Source organism: Garra rufa, chromosome 8, assembly GCF_049309525.1.
Source record: "Garra rufa chromosome 8, GarRuf1.0, whole genome shotgun sequence".
NCBI classification, from domain to species: Eukaryota; Metazoa; Chordata; class Actinopteri; order Cypriniformes; family Cyprinidae; genus Garra; species Garra rufa.
The window spans coordinates 31848519-31864052 of NC_133368.1; the positions used below are offsets into that span (position 1 = coordinate 31848519).

General features: G+C 38.8%; 1 protein-coding gene across 1 annotated transcript in view; it reads right to left on the reverse strand.

The window, feature by feature from the left end:
* The window catches only part of hibch (3-hydroxyisobutyryl-CoA hydrolase), a 49048-nt gene extending 33770 nt beyond the window's left edge, over window positions 1-15278 (reverse strand). Inside the window, exons 1-6 of the mRNA XM_073846007.1 lie at window positions 15140-15278; window positions 13700-13742; window positions 12296-12427; window positions 12095-12179; window positions 11927-12007; window positions 11799-11851 (exon numbers count right to left, since the gene is read on the reverse strand). Coding sequence (XP_073702108.1) covers window positions 11799-11851; window positions 11927-12007; window positions 12095-12179; window positions 12296-12427; window positions 13700-13742; window positions 15140-15171 — 426 coding nt within the window. The 5' untranslated portion in view covers window positions 15172-15278. The remainder of the gene's footprint in view (window positions 1-11798; window positions 11852-11926; window positions 12008-12094; window positions 12180-12295; window positions 12428-13699; window positions 13743-15139) is intronic.
* Between the last annotated feature and the right edge of the window lie 256 nt (window positions 15279-15534).

Sequence of the window (15534 nt, forward strand, 5' to 3'; positions counted from 1 at the left end):
TTCTTTAAGATTGTAGTGGAAACCGTGATGATTTAAAAATGACGGCTTACGGTTACTATAAATAGTAATGTTAGGTAATAGATCTATGTGAAGATGTCAAGATTCTCCTATTGTTTGAAAAGAAAAAGTGCAGTGGAAAAATAGAGGACAAATTTAATTTGGATTGTTGTGAACCATATGCACAGTGTCAGAACTTAATCGTCTCCCTAAGCACTGTTGCCATAGTGAAGCACCAACACCACGTTTGATTATTTAGTTGTGTTTGAGACCCTAAATCACGACAGCATCGCCTAAGCAGCAGACGCAGGAATGGAATAACAAACAGTCACTGATGTACAGCACACAGTATTTTGAGGTGCTCTGAAACTCCACAGCTTGTTCACAAACCGTGTAGGATTGGAAACAAATGGTGCACATGGCACAACACAGCAACCCTAGCAGACGGCTGATACTCTTGATGCATTACAGACACAGCTGAATGGTTACCAGGTCTTCCAGTACTAATAACTGATTGATTCATTCTGAAATTAACAATATTGGCCAAATACCATCCAGAAATCAAACTAATATGCTGATATGCTTAAAGGAGTAGTTCACTTTCAGAACAAAAATGTACAGATAATGTACTCACCCCCTTGTCATCCAAGATGTTCATGTCTTTCTTTCTTCAGTCGTAAGGATATTATGTTTTTTTAATAAAACATTTCAGGATTTCTCTCCATATAATGGACGTCTATGGTGCCCCCGAGTTTGAACTTCCAAAATGCAGCTTCAAATGGCTCTAAACGATCACAGCCGAGGAAAGAAGGGTCTTATCTAGCTAAATGATTGGTTATTTTCTAAAATAAAATACAATTTATATACTTTTTAACCTCAAATGCCCGTCTTTTCTAGCTCGGCTAGACGAGCGTTTGAGATGAAAAAGTATATAAATTGTAAATGTTTTTAGAAAATAACCAATCGTTTTGCTAGATAAGACGCTTCTTCCTCAGCTGGGATCATTTAGAACCCTTTAAAGCTGCATTTAAACTGCATTTTGGAAGTTCAAAATGCTCGGGGCACCGGGGGCACCATAGACGTCCATTATATTGAGGGAAATCCTGAAATGTTTTCAACAAAAAAAAACACCATTTTTTTTATGACTGAAGAAAGACAGACATGAACATCTCGGATGACAAGGGGGTGAGTACATTATCTGTAAATTTTTGTTCTGAAATTGAACTACTCCTTTAAGAAACATTTCTTATTATCAATGTTGAAAACAGCTGGGCTGCTTAATATTTTTGTGGAAACTGATCCGATTTTTTTTTCCAGGATCATTTGATGAATAGAAAGTTCAAAAGAACAGCAATTATTTGAAATCGAAATCTTTTTATAATATTTGAAATGTCTTTACTGTGACTTTTGGTCACTTTAATGCACCCTTCCTGAATAAAAGTGTTACTTTTTTCCAAAAAATGAATGACCTCAAACATTTGAATGATCAACCATTAGTCACCTTGCTCTTTAGATAAATTATCCTTTAAAAAGAGAATTAAACATCCTGGACTGTCAGGAAGTGCAAAATCATGACCAAATGTATCCAGCTTATTCATTGTCGCCACTGCAAAACTCGACCTGATTCTGTCATAAAAAAAGAGTCACAAATGAGTCTAACACAGCATTGTCGTCTTAATCACTCCAATATATTTAGCTGATGTGACTCATCAGATCATGGAGCATGACTGACATGGACTCATCTAGTTAAACTAAATACACATCATAAAAACAGTTATCACAAAACCAAATGGGGGGCTGCGTTCTCAGCGGGCTGCTCATTTAAAGACAATAATCATCATCTCCTGGGGGATTTGGGAAGCATGTTGTGATCAGAGCAGCACAAGTGTCCCCTACATGACAACTCATTAGGGTGATTGCCACAAAGTGAGAACAACCATCCAAACTATTAGAGAGTCAGAGCCAAAGCAGCAGTTGGAATAAACTGGCTGAATAGTTTAGTAACATTTTCATATGGCAACTTTAGTATTCTGAGTCCAACGGGAAGCACATGGAGCTGGAGGCATCAAATCGTTCACCTAGAAGTGGTGGAAACTCATCCATCCGAAATGTTTGGCTGGAATCAGACAGAAAACTTGCGGACAATGTAGCCAGCTTCTAAATTTAAGAATCAGCCCCTGGATGGAAAACAGTGCCTATCAAAAACACAAGCATCTCCTCTTTAGGAGACTAATATGGAACATAAATTCAGCCAAAAATGTTTAAAGGCTATTTTTAATCTGGTGGTTTTCTAATATTAAATTAATCACAGATATCCCAAAGAAGGCAAACAGCTTTATCAGGTTCTTGGCAAACCACTGAATCGAAAAATGCCAGAGGTGGAAATTTCTAAAAGGTTCCTGTTAACTTAAAAGAGAAAAAGTCATGCTTAAACATACACAGCGACAGGTGTGATTTACATCCAGTTCAAAAGTTCATACACCACTGTTTATAGTTTTTTTTTATCAACATTGATAAGAATTTCTTGAGCAGCAAATCAGCATATTAGAATGATTTCTGAAAGATGTGACACTGAAGACTGGAGTAATGGCTGCTGAAAATTCAGATTTGATAACTATACATTTCATAATATATTTACATAGAAAACAGCAATTGTAAATTATAATAATATTTCACAATAGAAAACATTTTACTGCAACCCCACATTTTTAAATGCAAATGTAACTTTTATGCACAATAAAGTCAAAATCATTCTCAACAAGTCAAAAGTTTTTGAACGGTAAGATTAAGTTTTTTTTTTAAAGAACCATGCAATTATTTCATCCAAAGTACAGCAAATGCAGTAAAAAATTGAAATATTTGTACTATTTAAAATAACAGTTTTCTATTTGAATTTATTTTAAAATGCAATTTATTCCTGTGATTTCAAAGCTGAATTTTTAGCATCGTTACTCCAGTCACACGATCCTTCAGAAATCATTATCTTCTTCTTCTTTCGTGTGTCGTCATCAAATGTCCAGCTCAGTAGAACTCAGCCACGTTCTCATGTCAGGTCCCACGTCGAAGAGGCCGGCCTCCGAGGGTGGTTTATACAGTGGACAGGTGGTGATTATGTGCTCAGCGGTCTGCTCTGGCTCCCCACACTCACACACTGCTCTGTCCTCCAGGCCCCACTTCCTCATTGATGCTTTGTAACGTCCAACCCCAGTTCGCAGGCGGTTTAGCAGAGTCCATTGCCGGCGTGGCAGATCCTCTCCTTCAAGACCGCCTCCAGGGTCATAGATGTAACGGTGGATTCTTGAGGGCCCTGCTGACTCCCACTCCTGCTTCCAGGCTGCCGCGAGCCATGCCTCTGTAGACAGGTCCTCAGGGATGGACCTGAGCAGGTCTTGTGCCGCCTTGTTGTACGGGCGGCGGGTCTTCAGTCTATGAGGAGGCAGTGCTGTTGTGGTGGTATTGTGCAGGATATGCCAGTTGTATCTTTGGGCTTTCCTTGCAAGAGCGAGGGTAGCAGCCTCTCGTCGGAGGCCGGCCGGGGCAATTCCCGCTAGTGTTGGCAGATGGTAGACAGGGGTAGATTTCAGACAGCCAGTTATAGTCCGAAGGGCGGTGTTTATGGCAGTGTCGACTTTCCTGGCGTGTGGGCTTCTGCACCAGGCTGGGGCACAGTATTCAGCTGTGGAGAAGACAAGAGCTACTGTTGATATTCGAAGCACCTTGGCAGTTGCACCCCAGCTAGTACCAGCGAGACGTCGAATTATTGCGACCCTTGATGACACTTTGGCCGTCACTTCTTCAAGGTGTTGTTTGAATGTTAGAGATCTATCCAGGCGTACGCCATGGTACCGTGGGGCTTGCTGGAACTCAAGGCGCTAGTTATTAACGAATATGTCCAGTTCCCGTCTGGCTTCACTGTTGTTCAAGTGGTAAGCTGCTGCAACTGTCTTGCCGATGCTGAGTTGTAAACGCCACTCACGCAGGTAGGCTGCCAAGGTGTCCATGTCCTGGTTTAGGCCGGCCTGCATCTGCTCCCATGTTTGTCGTCTCATCATAATGGCCAGGTCGTCAGCGTAGCCATATTTCCGGGATGTTGTTTCCGGTAAGTCGTGGATGTAGATATTAAATAACATCGGTGCAAGGACAGAACCCTGCGGAACACCATTCCTCAGCCTTCTAAGCCTGCTACATTGACCGTCACTGGTCTTTAAGGTGAAGCTGCGGTTCGTCACCATCTCAATGATGAACTTCACCATGTGCCGGTCGGGAATGATCTTTAGTAGCTTTAGGTGGAGTCCGCGGTGCCAGACGGTATCGTAAGCGGCTGTGAGATCAAGCAACACTACTCCAGCCTTCTGTTTTCCCTGAAAGCTGTCCTCAATGTCTTGGGTGAGCAGTGTCACCTGGTCAACCGTTGACCGACCTCGCCGGAAGCCAGCTTGCTCCCGTGGGAGTTGAGGGTCCACTATTGGCTCGATACGATTATAGATCAGCCTCTCCAGGATTTTGAATGGGACGCAGAGCAGTGAGATGGGTCGGTAGGATTTGGGGTCTTCAGCAGGCTTGTTTGGTTTTGGAAGGGCTATGACAGCAGCGCGGCGCCATATCTTCGGGAGCTTGGACCTCCGAAGGCATGTCGAGTAGAATGAGCTGAGCCATGCAGATGTTCTTACGCTCTGGTGAGTCACAAACTCAGGGTGGATGTAATCATGGCCTGGTGCTTTCCCTTGTTTGGTCTTACTCAAGGCAGTCTGGAGTTCAGCTGATGTGAATTCCCCTGACAAGTTGGCGTCCACACTAGCTGCTCTACACAGGGAAGTCACCTGGTGTGATGTTGTGCGGGCAAAGTTCTTATCAGCATCAGGGAAACAGCTGTTCTTAAGGAGCTGGGATGCGATGGCATTTGCTGTTATTGGGCACCGGGAGGTCGATGGTGTTCTACCTGTCAGCTGGTTTATTGTCCGCCACGCCTTACGGCTGGAGTGGGTGAAGTCAATTGACTGAACTACTTCTGTCCACCTTGACCTTCGGGTGGCATCTAGCTTCTGCAGAAGTACCGTTGCAGATTCTTCAACTTCCTCCCTGGAGCTTGCCTGCTGGTGGACATGCAGGAGGTGGCTGCATTCTCCATCCCAGCCCGGGATGTAGTTTGTGTTAAAGCCATGGGGGATGGTTTTCCTTGCTGCCCCAAGGAGTACTCTGCAGTAGGCTGCGTACCCAGCGTCCACGTCGGCGTTGTCTGGATCTGGGAGACAGGATGATGTCCTTTCTGTCTCCTCAGTTAATGACTGCCAATTTGCCTTACGAAAGTTCCATCTCTTGACGGGTTTCCCTGCAACTGGCTGCACCAGGGATGGGACCTTTATGATGGACGGTCGGTGGTGTGAGCGGGGGAACCTATCCAGGACACGTCTCTCAGGCTTTTGAGCCGTGTGCCACACTGCGAAAGCCAAGTCCGGGTTGGTGTGGGTGTTCCAGCGTGCTGAAAAGAAGCTTGGAGGTTCTTTGGGGTCGAACAGCAGCAATGCATTGGCACTGGAGGCCCATTGGCTTAATATCTCTCCATTTGGTGTAGTATGACTGTAACCCCAGTCTATGTGTTGGCAGTTAAAGTCCCCTGCATAGATGGCGGGTGCAGGTGCCAGTGGAATTGATGCCATGGTCAGCATTGATGGTGGGGGCTTGTAGACATTGACAACCGTTGTGGTCTGCACCTTAGTGGTTTGCACCTTAGTGGACAGCCATTCGATACTCGAGCCTGGTGGAGATTGGCCAGTGGCTGTCCAACTAAGGTTATTCCTTACAAAGGTTGCAAGTCCATGCTGTTTGCTGTGGGTAGACCCAGCAAGCTGGAAACCGGGCAGTTTGAGGATGTTATCTCTGTCACTGTGTGTCTCCTGGAGGAGGACGGCTGCTACTTTGTGGGAGTCAGCGAGATGGTAGATGACTTCCATTTTGGCGGTGGTAAGGCCCTCTACATTAAGTTGGAACACCGACAGACCTTGGTACTCGATGGTCGGGATGGTCACTCGTCCTGACATGGACGCACCATGTCCCTTCGGTCTCTTGCGCCTCGGTCTGCCAGCTAGATGATGACTGGTTGGCGACATTAGTTTCGCAAGTTGGTCTTGCACCATTTCTTGCTACTCACGGAGGAGGCCGCGTGAAGGCTGTCGTCGTCTCCTCATTATGATATTCTGATTTGCTGCTCAAAAAACATTTTTTATTATGCTAAAAACAGCTGAGTAGACTTTTTCAGGTTTCTTTGATGAATATAAAGGCCAAAAGAACAGCATTTATCTGAAATCTAAATCTTTTGTAACATTATAAATGTCATTATCATATATCTTTTGATCAGTTTGAAAACCTCTTGCTAGTATTAATTTCTATAGTCTTTTTATTTCAGATAAATGCTGATCTTTGGATCTTTCTAGAATCCTGAAAAAAAATGTACTCAGCTTTTTTAAATACTGATAATAATAATAATAAAATATGTTTCTTAAACAGAAAATCAGCATATTAGAATGATTTCTGAAGGATCGTTTTATTAAAATAGAAAACAGTAATTTAAAACAGTAAAAATATTTCAAAATTGTACTGTTTTTACTGTACTTTGGATTAAATAAATGCAGGCTTGGTGAGAAGAAGAGAATTCTTTAAAACATAAAAAAAAAACTTACTGTTCAAAAACTTTTGACTGGTAGCGTACATAAGTAGAAGACAGCTGTCTATACTCATGTCCACTATATAGAAAACAAAGTTTTATTATGAATTATTGTTTGCATATTTCAGAATGCAACAATGCTAGAAGCATTCAAGCTATCTTTTTATATAACAGATGTCCTTCTCTTTCTGGTCCTCTGTATTACTGCATCTGTCCTGTGGCTCTGTTTAATTATGATTTACCATATGCTGAGCATCAAGCCACTGAAGCACTAAAGGCGTGATTTCATTACATAAATGAGATGGTCAAAATTAACTTAGCAGAGGTCATATGAAAGATGTTTTGTGTGTGCGTTTAAGGATGGAGTTGATCTGGCCTACTTCTAACTGCTCTTCCAACATCTGTAACACTGAATTTATTATTATTTGTCATTTATAATTTATCATTTATTCATAACAGATGCCCAAGTGTGTGGCATCACATCCTGCTGCCTATATTCGTTACAAGGTCCAAAGTAGATTTGCATGCTGTGACTGCAAATTAACACGCTCCCAAAAGACTAAACACAGACGCACAAGCAATAGAGTCCAAAAGACCACTGTTACAGTGAACAGACCAAACAGTGAGCGTTCTTACAAATGCTGGAAATATGCAGAAGAAAGTAAAAGCCAGGAATAGCTGATAAGGAGCAGGAAGGTATTAAAGGTGCGGCGCAGCCACCCTCTGACAGGCCAGTGTGAGGGATCAAAGAGATGCTCATAGATCACACCGAGCCACCGACTGATACACTGCAGGTGTGAGATATGATGTTACGCCTCTCATGAGTGATTGCATATTTCTTCCATTACTAAATGTGTTCCATAAACAGATTCAGCTGGACCACTGGAGAAAATCATTCTGATGTTCATGGTGATTTATTGGATAATACTACCATTTATATTGACAGGACTATTATGTCTTCCTAACATCTCTAAATAGGGATTCTGGAAAGCTGCTTTAGACTAAGTATGAGAGAAACTCAGAGACACTTCAGGGTGTTAAAACTAGATTGAATCTTTACGGTCACTTTTGATCATTTTTAATGGGTCCTTGCTGAATCTAAGTATACATTTTTTTAAAGAAAATGACCCCAAGATATACTCACTCTCTAAGGCATTTTAGGTGTATATAACTTCCTTCTTTCAGATAATCAGTTATATTAAAAATTCCTGGCTCTTCTAAGCTTTATAATGGCGGTGAATGGCTGTTGAGAATTTAAAGTCCATCATTTTTCTTTCAAGAGTCCTCGTTTTCGTAACCAGTGGTTTTCTCTCTCCTCTGTGCTTCCATGTTCATTACTTCTCACCGGAGCTTATGCAGAAGTCCTTTATTAAATCCTCAGAGCCGTGTGGAGTATGGTTTATGATGGATGGATGCACTTTATAGGACTTTAAAATCTCAACGCCTATTCACTGCCATTATAAAGCTTTGAAGAGCCCAAGACATTTATTAATATAAGTCTGATTTTATTTGTCTGATCAGGGAAGATGAAAGTCATATACACCTAGCATGGGTTGAGGGTGAGTAAATCATGGGGTGAACTATAAAAGTGAAATTAAGCATTTATCTTGTTTAACACGTTCATTTTGTCATTCGCTATATCCAGCAAAGTAAACCAACAGATTGAAGAGTGATTCTTACAAAACTGTATTTTCTGCAAGTTTGCAGTATCTGCAAAATATTAATTATTTTACCAAAATTATGTGGAACATACAAATTGCATGTTATTTTTTATTTAGCACTGACCTGAATAAGAGATTTCACATAAAAGACATTTACATATAGTAAAAAATAGAGAAAATGATAGTTGAATTTATAAAAATGACCCCATTCAAAAGTTTACACACACTTGATTCCTAATACTGTCTTGTTACCTGAATGATCCACAGCTGTTTTTTTCCCAATGAGTCCTTTGTTTGTCCTGAACAGTTAAACTACCTGCTGTTCTTCAGAAAAATCATTCAGGTCCCACAAATTCTGTGTTTTTTTAGCATTTTTGTGTATTTGAATCCTTTCCGACAATGGCTGTATGATTTTGAGATCTATCTTTTCACACAGAGGACAACCGAGGCATTTTTCTTATTTTGCCTAAAAAGTACTGCCCTTCAAAAGCTAAAGAAAATACTTACAGAAATACTTCCCAGAAGACAAAATAGGTGGAGTTTACCCTGATCCTCATCGTAATGCATTGTGTTTCCTTCTGAAGCATCAGTGAGCATTTGAACCTTCTGTAATAGTTGCATCTGAGTCCCACAGTTGTCCTCAGTGTGAAAAGATGGATCTCAAAATCTTACAGTCATTGCTGGAGAGGGTTCAAATACATAAAAATGCTGAAAAACCACAGAATTCGTGTGACGATTTTTCTGAAGAACAGCAGGCAGTTTAACTGTTGAGGACATACAAAGGACTCATGAACAACTGTCACTAAACAAAAAAAAGCAAAGCTGTGGATCATTCAGGTAACAACAGTATTAAGAATCAAGTGTATGTAAACTTTTGTACAGGGTCATTTTTATAAATTCAACTATTTCTCTTGTGGTCTGTATGTAAATGCCTTTTATGTGAAATATCTTATTCAGTTCAGTACTAAATAAAAAATAACATGCATTTTGTATGACCCTTTTTATTTTGTTAAGATAATTAACATATTTTTGAGTAAACTATCTCTTTATTGCAGAAAAAAGATGAGGAGGATGAAGAAAACAACAATAGTTGTGGAATAATACAGTGTTGCCTTGCAAGCGCTCTAATAAAATTATCTGTGATTCGGCAGCTACTGCCCATTTCTTTTTCTCAAATATCTGAGTAAATGGAAAAATCCATTTCTAAACCTTAGAGACATCTGAGGACAGCACGTGCTCAGTGAACTTGCATGGTCATTCCATTCTTAAATAACAGATCAAGAGTCCTCAGCTGAAACATATCACGCAGCAGTGATGCATCAAACAGCTCAGACCAAAGGATGCACACCACGGAGGTTGAACCTGTGTACCTCAACCTTGACAGAATCCCTGATCAATTAAACACCAGGAGCTGACAGATTCCACAGCTTTGACATTGCTCTCCTACTGCCAGAACCCCACGAAACTATGAAGACGGTAATATTTCAACTGCTCAGTTGTCAGCGTTTATAATATATTTACAGTTCAGCACTAAAGTTAGCACAGAATAATATGTTCATGTTGTAAACGTTTCACAAAACAAACGAACGACATCTAAATATGCTGCTTATAAATAAACATCTGTTTTAAAAGAATAGTTTCACCCAAAAAATGAGTTTGATCATCCGAACAGATTTGGAGAATTTAGCAATAAATCACTTGCACACCAGTGGATGCTCTGCAGTAGTGAATTGGTGCAGTCAGAATGAGAGTCCAAACAGCTGATAAAAACATCACAATAATCCACACCACTCCAGTTCATTAATTAATGTTTTATGAAGTGAAAAGCTGCATGTTTGTAATGAACAAATCCATCAGTAAGATGATTTTTTTTAATGCAAACCATTGTTTCCAGCTAAAAGGAGTGAATGGTACATGTGATGTATCTCGTAAATTGCACCACTAAACGTGCAAGTAATCTTACCAAACTTGTACAGTAGTGTAAATAGGTTATGTACTCACAAAACGCTGCATCGGAACATTTGTAAGTCCACCATGAGTGTTTTAAAAACACGTTTTAGCCGATCCCTACTAGTCTCAAAAACTACAAATGGCGACACGTCGACGTCACTTCCCTGGTTTGAAAAAAGCACGTAAAAGTCCTCCTACAAGTTGACATGCAGACAGATGTAGTAGGAGGACTTTTACGTGCTTTTTTCAAACCAGGGAAGTGATGTCGACTTGTAGTTTCTGAGACTAGTAGTTCTCGGGTAAAACGTGTTTTTAAAACACTCATGGTGGACTTACAAATGTTCTGATGCAGCGTTTTGTGAGTACATAACCTATTTACACTACTGTACAAGTTTGGTAAGATTACTTGCACGTTTAGTGGTGGAATTTACGAGATACATCACATGTACCATTCACTCCTGTAACAAGCAATTCGAAAAACTCTAATATCTCCATAAATGTTTGACTAAGGTAAAAAAAACTTTGGATGGGGTATTTAGATGGGCTTCGGAGTGCATAGCAATGAAGTCAATTCTACTCCGAACCATCCCTTTAATGGTGGATTTGTTTCTTACAATCATGCAGGTTTTCATTTCACAGGATGTTAACTGATGGACTGGAGTTGTGTGGATTACTGCAATGTTTTTATCAGCTGTTTGGACTCTCATTCTGACGGCACCCATTCACTTCAGAGGATCTATTGGTGAGTAAGAGAAGTAATGCTAAATTTCCAAAGAAGAAACAAACTCATCTACATTTTGAAAGGCCTGAGGGTAAACACTTTGATTTTTAGGTGACCTATTCCTTTAAGCATTAGAAGGAATTTTAGGCACCTCTAGAGTTTTTGAGTGTATTTTTTGAACCCAGAATCATTTGTGTTCTATATCTCTAATTGCAACTGTAATTATCAAATGAATGACTTTTAAGCCTACGTGTAGTGGAAAGTAAATATAAATATAAAAAGTTACTCAAACACAAATCCATAGCCTACCAATGGGAGGACACTTGTGAACTGATTCATAAGAAACCCATAGACTGTGTGCAAGATCAGATCATTGCTGACACCTACTGGCTAAAATACACAGTGTAGGACAGAAATTAACGCGGGATTAAAAGAGGGGTTTATGACTCATAGTGCGTCACAACTCCCTTGCAGCTCATATGGTCAAACATGACTGCAAGATACTGAGAATTGCACTTAGAATACATATAATAATAGCTCATGGATCCTTATGCATATGTTTACAAATGGGAACACCTAGGCCGTGTATTATACATGAAATAATGGCACGGTTATATGTATCATTTTATATAAAGCAGGACGCTTTGTCCTTCATTTATTTTTATATTTTGTAAACACAAGACAATCTGGCCCACATTGCCTCTCGCCCTCTGGTTCCTTTAACGCCATATTCTGCTAAATTAGGACATACAGCACCATCTGCTGATGAACATGTGCAGCAAGATGACTATTAGAGATAAATACTTACTCCTCCCATTGTAATTCCATCAATTAGAGCCACATACGGTTTCTGATATGTACCTAAAAAGAGTATAAATCAATCAATCAATCTGTTTACCAAACCTCAAAAACAGCAACAGAAGTGTGAAAACATACCAATAGTGTTGTTAAGAATATATTCCTCACGGAAGAAGTCTTGAGCGAGAGAATCGCCTGCTTTTCCAGCTTCTGTGACAGCTGGAAAATATTTGTTGTATTATCTCTGCGTAGATCCATTTAAGAGTGATTGAAACTCCAAACTGCATAATTAGCTTAAATAATTACCTCTGATATCCCCACCAGCACAGAAAGCCTTCTCCCCTGCTCCTTTAATGATCACTAGATCTGTTTCTGAGTCTTTGTCCCATTTCTACAAAGGCACAACAATTAAAGTAAGTTAACAATCAGAGATTGTCATAAAAAGTTGGACTGGGTGAGCAAAAACAACACAGGGCTGATGTTGTAAAGTTTCCAGTCTCCACTAACCTTGAGCTGAGGGTAGATGTGTCTGATCATGGTAAGATTCAGAGCATTGAGAGCTTTGGGTCTGTTTAGTGTGATGACTCCAGCATTCCCAACATTCTCAAACAGAACTTCAGACCCAGCTTTACTGGACATCTGAAATGAGACACAGGAATAAAATAATATTTAATGGGAGAAACATTTAGAATCAATACAATGTTATTACACTGAAACTTGTGCATCACAAGAACGGTTTAGACATATTCTTTTCATGTGTTTTTTTTTATATAAATGCACTGTTTTAATCATTTCAAGCATTTAAGCATAAGACATCATTTTTTTATTAATTATTTCAAGTATTATACAGTGCCTTGCGAAATTATTCATACTCCTTCATTTGTTTCACATTTCGTTATGTTGCTGCCTTATGTTAAACTACTTTAAATTGCTTTTTTCCCACAACAATATACACTCCCTACTCCATAATGGCAAAGCAAAAAATAGGTTTTTATCATTTGTGCAAATTTATTAAAAATAAAAAACTGAAAAGAGCCCGTTGCATAAGTATTCATACCCTTTTCTGGGACACTCGAAATTTAGCTCAGGAGCATTCATATTGCTTCTAGATGTTACTACACTTCGAGTGGAGTTAAACTGTGGCCAATTCATTTGAATGAGTATGATTTAGAAAGGCACACCCCTCTAAGAAAAGGTCTAACAGCTGAAAATGCATATCAGAGCAAAAACCAAGTCCTGAGGTCAAGATAACTGCCTGTAGAGCTCAGTGACAGACTTGCGTAAGGCAATGATCTAGGGAAGAGTTCAGAAAAAAACCTGCTGCATTGAAGGTTCACAGAAGCATGTAGCCTCCATTATCCATAATGGAAGACGATTGGAACAACAAGGACTCTAGAAAATGTCTGCCAGCCTCCATCCAAGCTGACAGAGCTTGAGAGGTGAAAAGGTGAAGCAAAGAATGGCAGATAACTGCCAGATGCAGATGTGCAAAGCTTGTCACATTATATCGAAAAAAAAAGACTTGAGGCTGTAAAGGTGCTTCAACTATGTACTGAGTTAAGGGTATGAATACTTATGCAATGTACTTATTTCAGTGTTTTATTTTTAATAAATTTGTAAAATTTGCAAATCTGGTTTTTGCTTTGTCATTATTATGGTGTATGGAGTGTAAATTGATGTGGGGAAAAACTAATTTAAAGCAGTTTAACATAATGCTGCAACAAAACGTGAAAAAAATGAAGGGGTATGAATACTTTTGCAAGGCACTGTATATAAGACAACAGACCAAAAGGTTTTTAGGGTCATAGAAAAATCAATGAAAAGGATCATACATATGATTAAGTGTGTCCATACTTTTGACTGGCTGAAAAAAAAAATATGAATACTGATCCCCTTAAAACTCAAACTTACCATGTGTCTTTGTATTCTCTGCAATCTGCAGACTGACTGTAATCTATATAGGATAAAGCCAAACATGGTGTCATTTTTTGTTGAACTTAACATCACATTTTTATACATGTTGTTGGGTAATGCTATTAAAATGAAATTCTTAAAATAAAGGCAACAGAACATTTTGAAACTGAAACCTCAAATACACTGTATGTTATGTTTATTTATTCATGTTTATGCCTTTTATTATTTACAAGAATGCAATATACAACATTTTTTAATTTATACACTACCAGTGAAAAGTTTTTGAACAGTAGGATTTTTCATGTTTTTTAAAGAAGTCTCTTCTGCTCACCAAGCCTGCATTTATTTGATCCAAAGTACAACAAAAACAGTAAAATTTAAAAATAGTTTTACTATTTGAAATAACCATTTTCTATTTAAATATATTTTGAAATGTAATTTATTCCTGTGATCAAAGCTACATTTTCAGCGTCATTACTCCAGTCTTCAGTGTCACATGATCCTTCAGAGATCATTCTAATATGCTGATTTGCGGTTTAAGAAACAGTCAGTATTATTATTTTCAATATTTAAAACAGTTGAGTGCATTTTTTCAGGATTCTTCGATGAATAGAAAGATCCAACCTTCGGCATTTATCTGAAATAAAAAGCTTTTGAAACATAAACTATACCATTCAAAAACTTGAAGTCAGTATAATTTATTTTTTGGGAAAGAAATTATATAAATTAATACTTTTATTTAGCAAGGATGCTTTAAATGGATCAAAAATGATGATAAAGACATTTATAATGTTACAAAAGATTTCTACTTTAGATAAAATCTGTTCTTCTGAACGTTCTATTCATCAAAGAAACCTGAAAAAAATTCTACTCGGCGGTTTACAACATCATCATAATAATAATAATAGTTTTTTGAGCAGCGAATCAGAATATTAGAATGATTTCTAATGTAATGGTGCAAAAAAAAATCAGCTTTAAAATCACAGGAATAAATTATAATTTTAAAATATATTCAAATAGAAAAGTTATTTTAAAAAGTACAAATATTTCAAAATAGTACTGTTTTTGTTGTACTTTGGAAAGAATAATACAGGCTTGGTGAGCAGAAGAGACTTATTTACAAAACATGGAAGTGTATATATACATAATGCATTAGAGTGTAGTTTTGCTTTTATATGTTTTCTAAAACCCTTTAAAATATGTTTTGCTGATTTCAATCCATGCAAACATTTAAACGACACAATAGCTATTGTGTATTCATGAGACAGCGTCCAAACTTTATCGCATTCATTCTTTTTATAAAAAAGACCTCTATTGCACTGCACTGCAAATCTCCTACTGCACACATCAAATAGCAAGCAATAATTCAATTCTGGAGTGTGTATGCAGAACGACTCGACGATGACAGCAAACCTGTGGCACTTGAGGAACACTCACCTGTGCGCAGATGTTAAGATTATTGATGACATGGTTAAAAACTCGTTCAGCTGATGTTCTTGATCACTGTACACACAGAGGTTTCACCCTGTCGCCACTGTTCATTGGCCCTGCTTCATGCTGTCATGGTGGCGCGACACCATCGAGGAAATCTCGCGATGTGCCACAGCAGTCTCAACACTGCCCACTACAGTTTCATCCGCGTTTTGCCATTGAACAATAACAGAGATTATGCTTCTTATCCTTTGACAAGAGTCGTCAGTTAATTATCTTGTGTATAAGGCCATATTTAACTAAAAAACTAGATTTTGCTAACTACAAAAGGAATAAAGACCGATATAAACTGGTGGCTCTGTAAAGAGGTTTCTGAGTTGCTAGGCAACTGTACCGACGCC